The 12904-nt window shown below is 42.6% G+C and overlaps 1 protein-coding gene across 1 annotated transcript in view; it reads right to left on the minus strand.

Annotated features, from left to right (window-relative positions):
* The window catches only part of FRMPD3 (FERM and PDZ domain containing 3), a 92950-nt gene that overhangs the window by 39914 nt on the left and 40132 nt on the right, over positions 1-12904 (minus strand). Inside the window, 3 exon segments of the mRNA XM_049872106.1 lie at positions 5622-5741; positions 7198-7329; positions 10500-10607. Of these exon segments, the coding sequence (XP_049728063.1) occupies positions 5622-5741; positions 7198-7329; positions 10500-10607 (360 nt within the window).

Consider the following 12904-nt stretch of genomic DNA (forward strand, 5'->3'; position numbering starts at 1 on the left):
AATTCTTTTTTCTATAGTGATTCTGTGTATTCCTTCCATCTTCTTTTGATGCTTCCTGCATCGTTTAATTTCCCCATAGAATCCTTCATTATTCCAACTCGAGGCTTGATTTTTTTCCTCAGTTCTTTCTGCTTGAGAAACACCGAGCGTGTTCTTCCCTTTTGGTTTTCTATCTTTAGCTCTTTGCGCATGTCATTATAATACTTTATTTTGTCTTCTTAAGCCATCCTTTCGAATCTTCTATTCAGTTCTTTTACTTCATTTCTTCCTTTTGCTTTAGCTGCTTGACGTTCATGAGCAAGTTTCAGAGTCTCCTCTGACATTCATCTTGGTCTTTTCTTTCTTTCCTGTTTTTCAGTGACCTCTTGCTTTCTTCATGTATGATGTCCTTGATGTCATTCCACAACTTGTCTGGTCTCTGGTCACTAGTGTTCAGTGTGTCAAGTCTGTTCTTAAGATGGTCTCTAAATTCAGATGGGATATATTCAAGGTCATATTTTGGCTCTTGTGGACTTGCTCTGATTTTCTTCAGTTTCAGCCTGAACTTGCATATGAGCAATTGATGGTCTGTTCCACAGTCGGCCCCTGGCCTTGTTCTGACTGATGATATTGAGCTTTTCCATCGTCTCTTTCCACAGATGTAGTCAATTTGATTCCTGTGTGTTCCATCTGGCGAGGTCCATGTGTATAAAAAAAAAATGTGTATAGTCGCCGTTTATGCTGCTGAAAGAAGATATTTCCAATGAACAAGTCAGTCTTGCAAAATTCTATCATTTGATCTCTGGCATTGTTTCTAGCACCAAGGCCATATTTTCCAACTATTGACCCTTCTTCTTTGTTTCCAAGTTTTGCATTCCAATCACCAGTAATAATATCAATATATCCTGATTGCACGTTGGATCAATTTCAGACTGCAGCAGCTGCTAAAAATCTTCTGTTTCTTCATCTTTGGCCTTAGTGGTTTGTGCGTAAATTTGAATAACAGTCGTATTAACTGGTCTTCCTCACAAAAGAACTAGACACTGAAAACTATAAAGTATTTTTTTTCTGGTAGAAATTGACAAGCTGATTCTAAAATTCACATGAAAATGCGAAGGACCTAGAATATCTAAAACAACTTTGAAAAAGAACAAAAAAGTTGGAGGACAAACATGACCTGATTTCAAGACTTATTATAAAGCTACAATAATCAGAAGATTGTGATACTGACATAAACATACAGAAGTAGATCCAACAGAATACAGAGTTCAGAACCAGACCTACACACATATATAGGCAGCTGATATTTTACAAGGTTGTAAAGGCAATTCAGTGGAGAAAGGATAGTTTTTCAACAAATGGTGCTAGAACAATTGGATATCCATATGCAAAAATAAATAAATAAATAAACACCCCAAACCAGAACTTTGATCCATACTTCACACCATATATAAAAGTTAACTCAAAATGGATCACAGGCCTAATGTAAACCCTAAAATGGTAAAACTTCTAGAAGAAAAAAAAAAACCAGGAGAAAGTCTTTATGAGCTTGGGTTAGGCAAGTATTTCTCGGCTATGAAATCAAAAGCACAATCCACAAACAAACAAACTGATATATTAGACTTTATCAAAATTCAAACTTCTACTTTGTGAAAGATACTTTTTAGAGACTGAAAAGACAAGCCACAGACTGGGAGAAAGTAATTGCAACAAAGGACTTGTATCCAGAATACATAAAGAACTTTCAAAACTCAATAATAAGAAAACAAGCAACCCAATAAAAAAGTGGGCAAAAGATCTGAACAGACACTTCACCAAAGAAGATGTAAGATGGCAAAAAAAGCACATGAAAAGGTGTTCAACATCATCAGTCATTAAAAGAAAAATAAAAGTTGTCGTCGATTCCCAATCATAGCAACCCTATAGGACAGAGTAGAACTGCCCCATAGGGTTTCCAAGGAGTGGTTGGTGGATTTGGACCGCTTACCTTTTGGTTAGCAGCCAAGTTCTTAACCACTGTGCCACCAGGGCTCTCATCAGTTGTTAGGGAAGTGCAAATGAAAAGCGCAGTAAGAGATAACCACTGCACACCTGTAAGAATGGCTAAAATAAAGAGTACTGACACCAAGTGCTAGTGAGGATGCAGAGAAATTGGAACTGTTATACATTGCTGATGGGGTTATAAAGTTATACAACCACTTTGGAAAACAGTATTGACGTTTCTTTAAAAAATTAAAGATATATCTACCATATGATCTAACCATTCCATTCCTTATCCAACTGTTCCATTCCTACGTATTTACCCAAGAGAAAAGAAAGCGTGTGTCCATACAAAGACTTGTACATGAATATTCATAGAAGTTTTATTTGTAGTAGTCAAAACCTGAAAACAACCCAGATGTTCATCAACAGGTGAATGGATAAACAAATTTTGGTACATCCATACAACGGAATACTACTCAACAATAAAAAGGAATGAACTACAGATGTAACAACATGGATGAATCTCAAAATAATTGTGCTAAGTGAAAGGAGCCAGACCAAAATAAGTATACATACATACATACACATACACACATATACATACACACACACACACACACACACACACACATATATATATATATATAAACCCTAGAAAATGCAAACTCATCTATAAGTGACAAATAGCAAGTCAGTGGTTGCCTGGGGGAACAAATTACAGAGGCGCCTGAGGAAACTTTTGTTAGTGTTGGATATGCTCAATATTTTGATTGTGGTGATGATTTCATGGGTATATACATATACCAAAATTACCGAATTACACATTTTAAGTATGTGTAATTTGTTGTGTGTCAATTATACCTCAATAATGCTGTTAAATTAAAAAAAAAAAAAAAGAAGGAATAGATTTGAAGTCTGTATCATCACTAAGGGGAAAGACAGGCTGGACATAGTCTTGTCATCAAATTCCAAAATATTAGAACCAAGGCAATTCCCAGAAGCTTGAATAAAGAAAATTTAGGGCAAACAAAATGAGAACTAAACTTACAGAATTCATTGCTCCCTAGAGTGCTGTTAAAGGAACCTGAGGATATTTGAGAAATGTTCCTAACATTTAAGGTTGTCAGAAGGGGCAGAAAGGACAACCATGATGTCTCATGGCACATCCCCAGGAATCATCATCAAATGCAGATCAGTTTCCAGGTTTTTTTTTTTTTTCCTCTCAAGTCCTCTGTATGTCCTACGGGCACCTAAACTCAACATATCCAAAAATGAACTCATGTTTTCCCAAAACCCATTGCACTTCTTGTATTCTCTAACTTGGGGGATGATGCCATCTCTACCAGATACTCATTGAGTCAAGGTCTACTGATTCTACCTCATAAATATCTCTTGAATCCTACCCCAGCCCTTCCATCATTACCCTTATTCTGGCCCTCATCATTTTTCCTCCAGATAACTGCAGTAGCTCCCTAGTTGGTATCTTTTCTCAGGATCTTTCTAAATTGTTTATCTGACCAGGTTATTTTTCTCCTTTCTGTGACCCTACCCACCAGCAGAATTTCTTGAGCTTGGCTGTACATTAGAATCACTTTTTTGTTTTTAGGTGCCTCAGTTGACTCCAACTCATAGCAACTCCATGTATAACAGAAGGAAAACGTTGCCCAGTCCAACACCATCCTCACAATTGTTGCCATCTTTGAGCTCATTGTTGTAGCCACTGTGACAAATCCATCTCGTTACGGGTTTTTCTTTTTTTCGCTTACCCTCTACTTTACCAAGCATGACGGACTTCTTCAGGGATTGGTCTCCTGATAACATGGCCAAAGTAAGCAAGACAATCTCACTACCCTTGCTTCTAAGGAAAATTCTGGCTATACTTCTTTTTTTTTTTTTTTTCAGAATCACTTTAGGAATTTAAAAATACTCTTTGGCTCCTACTCCCATAGATTCTGATTTAAATTGTCTTAGGTGGGGTGGAGAAGTCTCTGGGTGGTACAATCGGTTAACATGTTTGCCTGTTAAGCAAATGTTGGAGGTTTGTGTCCACCCAGAGGCTCCTTAGAAAAAAAGACCTAGTAATCTACTTTTGAAATACAAGCCACTGAAAGTCCTATGGAGCACATTTCTACTCTGACACATATGGGGGTCTCCATGAGTCAGAATGCACCCCATGGCAACTGGTTTTTGGTTTAGGTGGGGTGGAATTTTTAAAAAATCTTTCCAGATAATTCTAATACGCAGCTAGGGTTAAGAACCACTGCCCTAAAGCAGTGTTTCTCAAATTCCTGCACGCCTCAGAATCACCTGGAGGGCTTGTTAAAACACAGATTGCTGGGCCCCTGCCCCAGAGTTTCGAATTCAGTTGAATTAGGGTGGGGTCTGAAAATTTGCAATTTCTATCAAGTTCCCAGGAGATGCTGATGCTATGCTGCTTGCTGGTCCAGGAATCACACTCGGAGAACCATTTATAGCATAAAATCCAAGCAGGGGCCTACCTAAGGAAAATAGCGCCTAAGGCAATTAGTGTTAAATTGCTGAATGATCTCTCATAGCTGGTGCTGGAAACTGTGATGGCCAATAAGAAACTGCTAATTGGCGAAGCAGTGCCTGGGGCACATGCCCTACCTGTGCCCCCCTTAGGCCCCTGAGCCTGAGCGTGTCACAGACGACCAAGCCTTTCCCCACCAGCCTCCTGTTTCTCTGACTTCATTTTCTACTGCTCCTTACCTCACATCCTGTACTCCAGCCACAATAAATTACTTGCAGCCCTCCCAATACACCATGCCATTTCATGCCACCATGCCTTTGTGAATGCAAGTCCCTTGCCTAGAGAGTGCCTCCTTCACTCCATCTCTTTACATAGCAAACGTCTCCTCACTCTTCAAGGCTCAGAGCATGCACATGTCGCTTCCTCTGTGCAGCCTTCACTATCACCCTCCCACGTCAAAGTGGCAAACTGCTGCCTGGGTGCCCCCGCTGGTATTGTACTCTGCCACTATCACAGTGCCTATCACACTGCCTTATATTTATTTGTGTGCCTATCTGTCTAGTGGCATAGTGGTTAAGCGCCAACGGCTGCTAACCAAAAGGTCAGCAGTTTGAATCTACCAGGTGCTCCTTGGAAACCCTATGGGGCAGTTCTACTCTGTCTTATAGGGTCTCTATGAGTCGGAATCGACTCGATGGCAATGGATTAGATTTTTACAACAGCCTATCTGTTTATGAGCTCTAGTGAACTGGGACAGTTCTTTGTTCATCAGTGATTGCTAGCACCTAGCGTAGGGCTTGGCCCAGAGTAAGTTCTCAGCAAATGTTTCTGGATGAACTGAATTGAGAATCATCCTTATTAGAGATGGGTATTGGGGGTTGAGATCCTCTGAAACTCAAAGAGGTTTGTTAAAACCTTGGGATCCCATGAGAATGTCAGAGCTACGAGGGTTTCTTGTTCTTGAAAACTGACATATCTGGAAGATTAGACAGGACTTTGAGCCCCAGCCAGCTCAGGTCACCAGGCCAATCAACTTGGCCATGGACTACAATGGTACCAGAAGAGGAAAGGGCCTTCAGAGTTACCTGGAGGCTGAAAAAACTTACAAAGCAACTTCACTCTGATCGCAGACCAGCCTGCTAGCTTGTTTGCCCAAGCCAAACTCTACCTGGATGTACAGGTACTCAAAAGCAGCAGGATCCCGATGTAGCAGCTCCACAGGGTCTTTGGGAAAGAAGCTTATTCGGAAGAGGCATTTCATTCCTTGATAGTGTGTCCGCTGCACCACCTAAATCCCAGGGATGAGAAGTAGGAGGAAAAGAGATCCAGAATCAATGGCTGGGGTGATAGGAAGCCAGCTTGGTGGCTCCTCAAGGTGGGGTTTGCGGCAGAGCTAGGTTGCTTTTTCTCCACTCTGTCTCGCACCTGAACAATTCCAATTACTCTTAGAGGAAAGTGATGAGGAGCCACGTCTCTTCTGCAGCTCTTCTGACTACAGCTTTTGGAATCACTTATCCAGGATGTCCCCTTTATTAACAATTAGGTCTAAGCCCCAAAACATTAGGTAAGAAGAGAGGGATTCTGGGAACTTCTCAGACTCTTTTCTTGCTATGGAGCTAATGTCTTTACCTAACATAGGGGCTCAGCTTTGAGCAGTGTAAGTTACCAGTTATAAGCCAAATTAAAGATATAAAATTCCATTTGAAAGTAAAGAAACAAGTTGGCACTATATTGATAATTGTTGTAGCTGGGGATGGGTAATGAGGGTTCATTATATTATTCCTTCTACTTTTGTGTATGCTTGAAATTTTTCAAAATAAAAAGGTTTAAAAATCCCCATTTGGAACAAGAGACCAATTGAATTCAAAAGGCCTCTTGAGGGTAGGAGTGGAAAGTTTAGGACTCCCTCCAAGCAAGACACCTACAACCTTCTCTTCTTACCTGTGAGTATCTGGATTGCATTTGGCTGAGAACTAAACATGAATCTTTTTTTTTCCCTAAAATCCTTTCATGTTTTGTGTCTGATTTTGGTTTAGCTTTCATTTAGGCTCTGAAATTGTATTTCTTCCCAACTGTCCTTCTCCAACTCTTTCCCATTCTACCCTGAGAACACTGGCTGGCCCTGGGTGCCTCTGACTCTTCTTGGTGCTTCATAGTTGGTGAAACACTATCTAGCAACCCTGGATTTCTCCATCCTTTTCCCATATGGCAAGGGCTAGGAAACATACTGAACAGAAACTTTTTCCTACTCTACCTTGGAAGTTGATCTGGGTGACATGGTGCCCATTCTTGGCCCTATTCAGCCCATACCCTATCCCCACATGTTCTAGTCTCACTAGGTAGCTGTCGTAGGCAATTCCATTTCCTGACCCTTCCAGATTACAGCCTTCATCTGAAGGGCCATGTTTCCTCTCAGGAGGTAGAAAAATCTAGCAGGTAGGGCTTTTAGGAGACAAGAGATTTGACACTACTCTTCAAACTTCACATTCCTGGTACTGTGCAGTGAATAATCACCCCAAACTCTCCCTACTAGAGACCAAGACTAATAACCTTCATGCCCTTCTTGGGTCACAACAGACATTTCCAAAAGCCCATTCTTAGGTGGGTCATACTGACCTCAGTTGAAAACTGTGGGTCTGAGTGTATCATTATTAATTTTCTAGACAGGGAAGGCTTGGATCTTCCTCTCTAGTGGAGGCCACACGCATGCAAAGCAATTAAGCCAGGACAAACGAATTGCTTACATAAGCCAGGGGCTGCTTGTCCTGGAGAAGTAGGAACTTGTGATTCTGTTCTGTCCCGGCATACTCAAGGACGAGCGCAAAGTGCTCAATGTACCTCAAGGAAAGTCGGTCCTGCAGTGTCACCATAACATCCTGTGGAAGAGAAAAGAGCCCTGAGAGGGAGACTCATTTCAGCTCTAAGCCACTCTAAATGTCAAACATAGGGGAGAAGGACTGAACACCAAGAAAGTTAGTCCTGAGGAGAAAGCTGAGGCTGTGAAAGTGGGGCAAACAGAGACACAGGGGCTCTAGAGAAGCTGCCTGGGCCTCTGTGGTGGCCCAGGCCCTGTGTTCCAGGATGAGTAAAGTGACCCATCAGTGCCATCAGAAGCCTGAGCCCTGGGGAACACCAAAGGCGCAGGGGCTGGAGGGAGGTGTTTCTGAATTTTGCTTGGTTCTCCTCCTCCCTCCCTCCCTCCCTCTGGTTCTCACTCCTCCCCTTCAACAGTGCTTACTAAGTGCCAAGCCCCTTGTTGGTTCTTCCCTTACCTTCTCCGGTAAGTCAGAAATGTTAACTCTGGTTTGTCTGTTAACTATTTTCTTAGGCATTCACAAAAACAAAAGCTGCATTTACATGATTAAAAAGTTTACTATTTCTGGATTCATAATCTAAATCAAATGATTTGAGTTACTAGTGAAATGTTCATTTTTAATTGTAGCTGGCTTTTAGAGATGATCAATTTAGCAACTTGAAAAATGTATCCATGCAGAGGAACTATGTCATGTGTTTTGTGTACAGCCATAAATCTGACTACTTATGGGTTCCATCTGCTCTGCTGCCCTACTTTTTCTTTTCATTTAAATAATGTATTTTATTTAATTCATATATCCGAAGTAATTAACATTTCAACATGTAATCAATATAAAAAGTTATCAGTGAGATATAATTATGTAATGTATATGGATATATCTGCATCTTAAAAAAAAACTGTTGCCATTGAGTCAATTCCAACTCCTGGTGACCTCATGTGTTACAGAGTAGAGCTGCTCCATATGGTTTTCTTGGTTTTAATCTTTATGAAAGCAGATCACCAGACCTTTCTTCCATGGTGCTGCTGGGTAGGTTCAAATTGCTAACCTTTAGGTTCGCAGTAGAGTGCAAACCATTTGCACCCCCCAGGGACCTATCTATATCTATATAGATATATGTATATACTATGTCTTCTAAATTCAGTATGTATTTACACTTACAACATGTTTCAATTGCCCTATTTTAATATTAGGGTGTCTCGAAATGTATCCATGGGGGCTGTTCAAATGTCAGTTTTGAGACTTCTGTCATCTATTTGCTGTGACTTCACGTACACTGGGCTCCAGTGTGTATGTTTGTAGAGCTGGCATCACTGAGCTCCCAAAAGCTTGAAAGAAACAGACTTGGGAATGAGAAGCTCCCTTACAGTCAGCATTGCCAAACAAGCCACTCTGAACATTAAAATACATTTAGCCATTCAAACGTTAGCATGGAAATTGGTGGGTACTTGAGAATATCTCTTCGTATTATTCAAGTAGTCACAGAGGTGCCAGTGTTGCTGGCACTCTGGCAGGGACAGATGAGGTTTTCTTTGCAGTTCGGCTGCACTGGGATTGTAGACAGCCAAGCCAGTGATTGCCAACTGGTGTTACAAGTGTAATGGCCCCCTTGCCAGGCTGTCAATTCACCCAGGTACCTCTCTGGTATGAGTGGCTTGGCAGCCTGTCAAAGTTCCAATGAATAACCAGCACACCCTCCATGAAGTCAGAGTGAGATCACAAGCAAGGGGAACACCACTGTCCTGGAAGGCTAAGGCTACCTGGAAGCAACGATAGCTGTGATGGTGTGAGGTGGGAGAATGTTCAACGAAGCCTTTGAGAGGGAAGGGAGGTAAGTAAACCCTGCAGTGCAGAGACATAATATACAATGGACTTATCAACCCATGGGTAATCGCCAAGGAGAATTCTGACACAAAGATATGCATATCTGGAGAGGAACCCCCGGGTGGTCTAGTTCTGTTTCAATGCCTCTTCCCATAGCCTGGGACCTTCAATCACCAAGAGACATCCCATGACACCCGAAAGAATGTGTTTTGGTCCTAGGTGAGTTCCTGGTCCGGGGATCCATCCAGGCCTAAGCCTTCCAAAGAAACCCCGGGTTCAATCAATGTGGTTTGGGCACAGTGTTTCTCAACTAGGGTGCTACTGGCACTTTGAACAAGACTATTCTTCATCATTCAAGGACTATTCTGCTTCCTGAAGGACACTTAACATCCCTGACCCTGAGACACTAAATGTCAGTAGGACACCAAATCATTGTGACGATCCAAAATACCGTCAGACATTTCTAAAAGCCCTCTGGGAGTAGGCAGTACAGACCCTGGTTGAGAACCACCGGTAAAGCCATTTCTGAATACCTAATAACTCTTCTTAGCAAAAGTCTTCCTAGATCAGGGTTTTTCTTTTTTTGTGTAGGGTTTTCTTTGCCCTAGCATAGGTACCTCAGGACCTGTGGGCCAAGGTGGGCTTTCTGGGTAGGCACTGCAGGTGCCCAGGAGTTTGGGTGGCACTGGTTGCATTAAAACATTCCTTCTGGGGCTGGCGTTCTCTTTCTGGCAAGAGTCCAGAAGAAGTAGGAGTGGATATTTTTGTCCCAAAGCAAAGTGAACCTGGGGGTTAATCATATCATCACCTCTACTCCTCAGGACTAAGAGACTCGCTACAACTTTTAGACGCCTGGCTGAGCTGTTAAGAATCACAGCTCAGTAATTGCTCTTCCTGTGAAAGGAATAGCCAAATGGGCAGTTGCTGGACTTTTCAAATCTTGGTTCAGTGTTTAAGGTCTGGTTGTTATTTAAAAAGCAAGGCATGGCTAAGCTAATCTCAGAGACTGCATTTGTTGATTTCTGTGTGTAAACTTGTGTAGGTGTTATTTTATCAATATAAATTGCATTTGCTTTATAAATGGCTTGCTTAATGATCTTCACACTCCTTGGCTCCTAAGAGTCTCGAAGGACCTAGTGTAACACAAACACAAAGCAGTTCACAAGTAGATGTGCACCCATGTGCTCATGAACACACACACACACAATCACCAGCACACAGCTGGGCATATAAATTTCCACCCCTCACCCCCATCTGGGAATGGTGTTTTTACAGCCTCATAAACAGCAGGGGCTAAAAGGCCACCTTGCTCCAGCAGTGAGCAGCTATGTACAGACTCGGTGGAACATGAAGACAAGCAGCTGTGTGGCCTTTGGAGAGGCTAACCCAAAAAGAGACTCTGTATGTACCTTAACAGTGGTCCGACCATCAAATGTGAATGACTTGATCTGCCCATTTTCTAAGAAAACCTTCAGGACGTTGGGGATAAGGAGAAGACCTTCTTTCTTCATCATTTTCTGTGAACAGGCAGGGAAAGGACAAGAAGAAGGGCTCATTTAGAAGGAGGAGGGAAGCCAGAGGAGGAGTGTAGAAAGGAAAAGGAGGAAGAGAAAGGAGAAAGCAAAGGAGACAGGGAGCCAAAGGTGTGGGAGGACAAAGAGACAGAGGAAAAGCAAATCAGTAATGATGTTACATGGAGACCAGAGCCAAATTCCCCAAGGAGACATTGATTGGTCTATGTCAGAAGTTCACCCTTCATTCGACATCACAGCACACCCACATGATAATGTGGTTCAAAGCTCCTTCTGAGCCCAACTCACTCACCTGACCTTGTCTCCTGAAACATCCCTACACACAACATTCTCCTTCACATATCAAGATCACTTCCACATCCATGCCTTTGCTCTGCCATTCCCCCTCCCTCATGGCATCTAAGGCTTTTTCTGGCTTGGGCCCCTTCCACCTCTCCAGCATCATGTCTTACCATTCTTGGTTTGTACACTGCTCTTTCATGCCTCCATACTTTTCAATAGGAGGTGGTACATGTTAAGTTCTCAATAAATATTTGTTAAACAAAGGCTGTTCCCTCTGCCTAGAATACCCTTCCTCTTTCTCTCCTTGGCAAACTCCTACTCATCCTTCAAGACCTAGCTCAAATATGTATCATTTAAAGCCTTGTCCAAATATCCTGAGGTACTTGGACCTGCTCTTCCCATGCGTTCTCACTGCAATTTATGTGCACCTCTCTCTCTACTCTTATATTTCTGGAGAATATTTGTCTTTCTCTTCAAATGGTGAACTCACAGCACAATGACCATGTTCTCTTCATCTTTGTAGTCCCAACACTGAGCAGAGTTCCTGGCACACAATTGGTGCTCAATAAATGGCTGCTAAATGAATGAGCAGTAGAGTGGAAGTGCATTCCATAGGGTTCTCAAGGCTGTGACCTTTGGGAAGCAGATGGCCAAACCTTTCTTCTGAGGTGTCCTTGGGTGGGTTTGAATCACCAACCTTTGGGTTAGTAGTGGAGTACTTAACCATTTGCACCACCCAGGGACTCCAGTAGGTGTTTAATATGTGTTTACTTGAATAATTAGGAGCCCTGGTGGCGTAGTGGTTAAGAGCTATGGCTGCTAACCAAAAGGTCAGCAGCTTGAATCCACCAGCCACTCATTGGAAATCCTATGGGGCAGTTCTACTCTGTCTTGCAGGGTCACTATGACTCAGAATCAACTGGATGGCAAAGGGTTTTTAAATCATTAGACTTAGCAGAAGAGTTCAACCATTTCCCTGAGCCTACATCGTTAGTGCTATAGGAACTGAAAAGCGGCATAAGGTGGCCAGATTCCTTAATTCAATGGACATTCATTGAGCCTCTACTATATGCCCAGCACTATGTTACGCCCCATGAGGACTATATCAAAAATAGAAGATCTGGGCCCAGGCTTACACTTCTGTTGTAGTGACCTGGCATACACACACAAATCCACTAGGGACTAAAACAACCCAACAAGGTAGATAGTAAGGATTCCTAGATAGGTTGAGGAAACCCTGGTGGCGTAGTAGTTAAGTGCTATGGCTGCTAACCAAGAGGTCGGCAGTTCGAATCCACCAGGTGCTCCTCGGAAACTCTACGGGGCAGTTCTACTCCTATAGGGTCGCTGTGAGTCAAAATCGACTCAACGGCAGTGGGTTTGGTTTTTTTTGTTTTTAGATAGGTTGAATTGGATTTTGATTTTGAAGGTGATGATGGGTGTGGATTATCAGGTCAGAAGAGAACAGTCCAGATCAAGGGACTGTCATGGACAAACCATGGGAATAAGCGAGTCCTCTTGGGTTGGGGTGTGGCTGGTAGTGGTGGGAGCCAGGAGTCAGGTTTGACTGGGGTGAAGCCAAAGGTGAGAAGTGATGGTATACTGTATCATACTGGAAAAGTGTGACTCCCTGGCTCTCTCACTGATCCCGAGAATCCTGCCAAGTTCAGAGGCCCTGGTCCCCAGGCTGATGATGCTCAGTGGTGGCAGGTTTTATTTAGCACACTGGGTTGGACTCAGATAATTACTTAATTGATTTTGCTTAAAAATAGAGTTGGCAAGGAACGCCCACAGGATTTATTTTTGCTGTGGCTGCTTAATAAAGCCTTGGAACAAGGACGGAAAAGGATGATAGGCTAGCCAGGAGTCACCTGGGCCTCGACACCCCTAGTTCCTGGCCAATGGTGAGGCTGCTACGGTCTGCACTGGTGGTAGGGAAGGGAGGGAGGTTGCTATTGTGGCATCAGGTAATTTCCTGAGCGCAGCCAGAGTCGGAAGAT

This window comes from Elephas maximus, chromosome X (assembly GCF_024166365.1).
Source record: "Elephas maximus indicus isolate mEleMax1 chromosome X, mEleMax1 primary haplotype, whole genome shotgun sequence".
NCBI classification, from domain to species: domain Eukaryota; kingdom Metazoa; phylum Chordata; class Mammalia; order Proboscidea; family Elephantidae; genus Elephas; species Elephas maximus.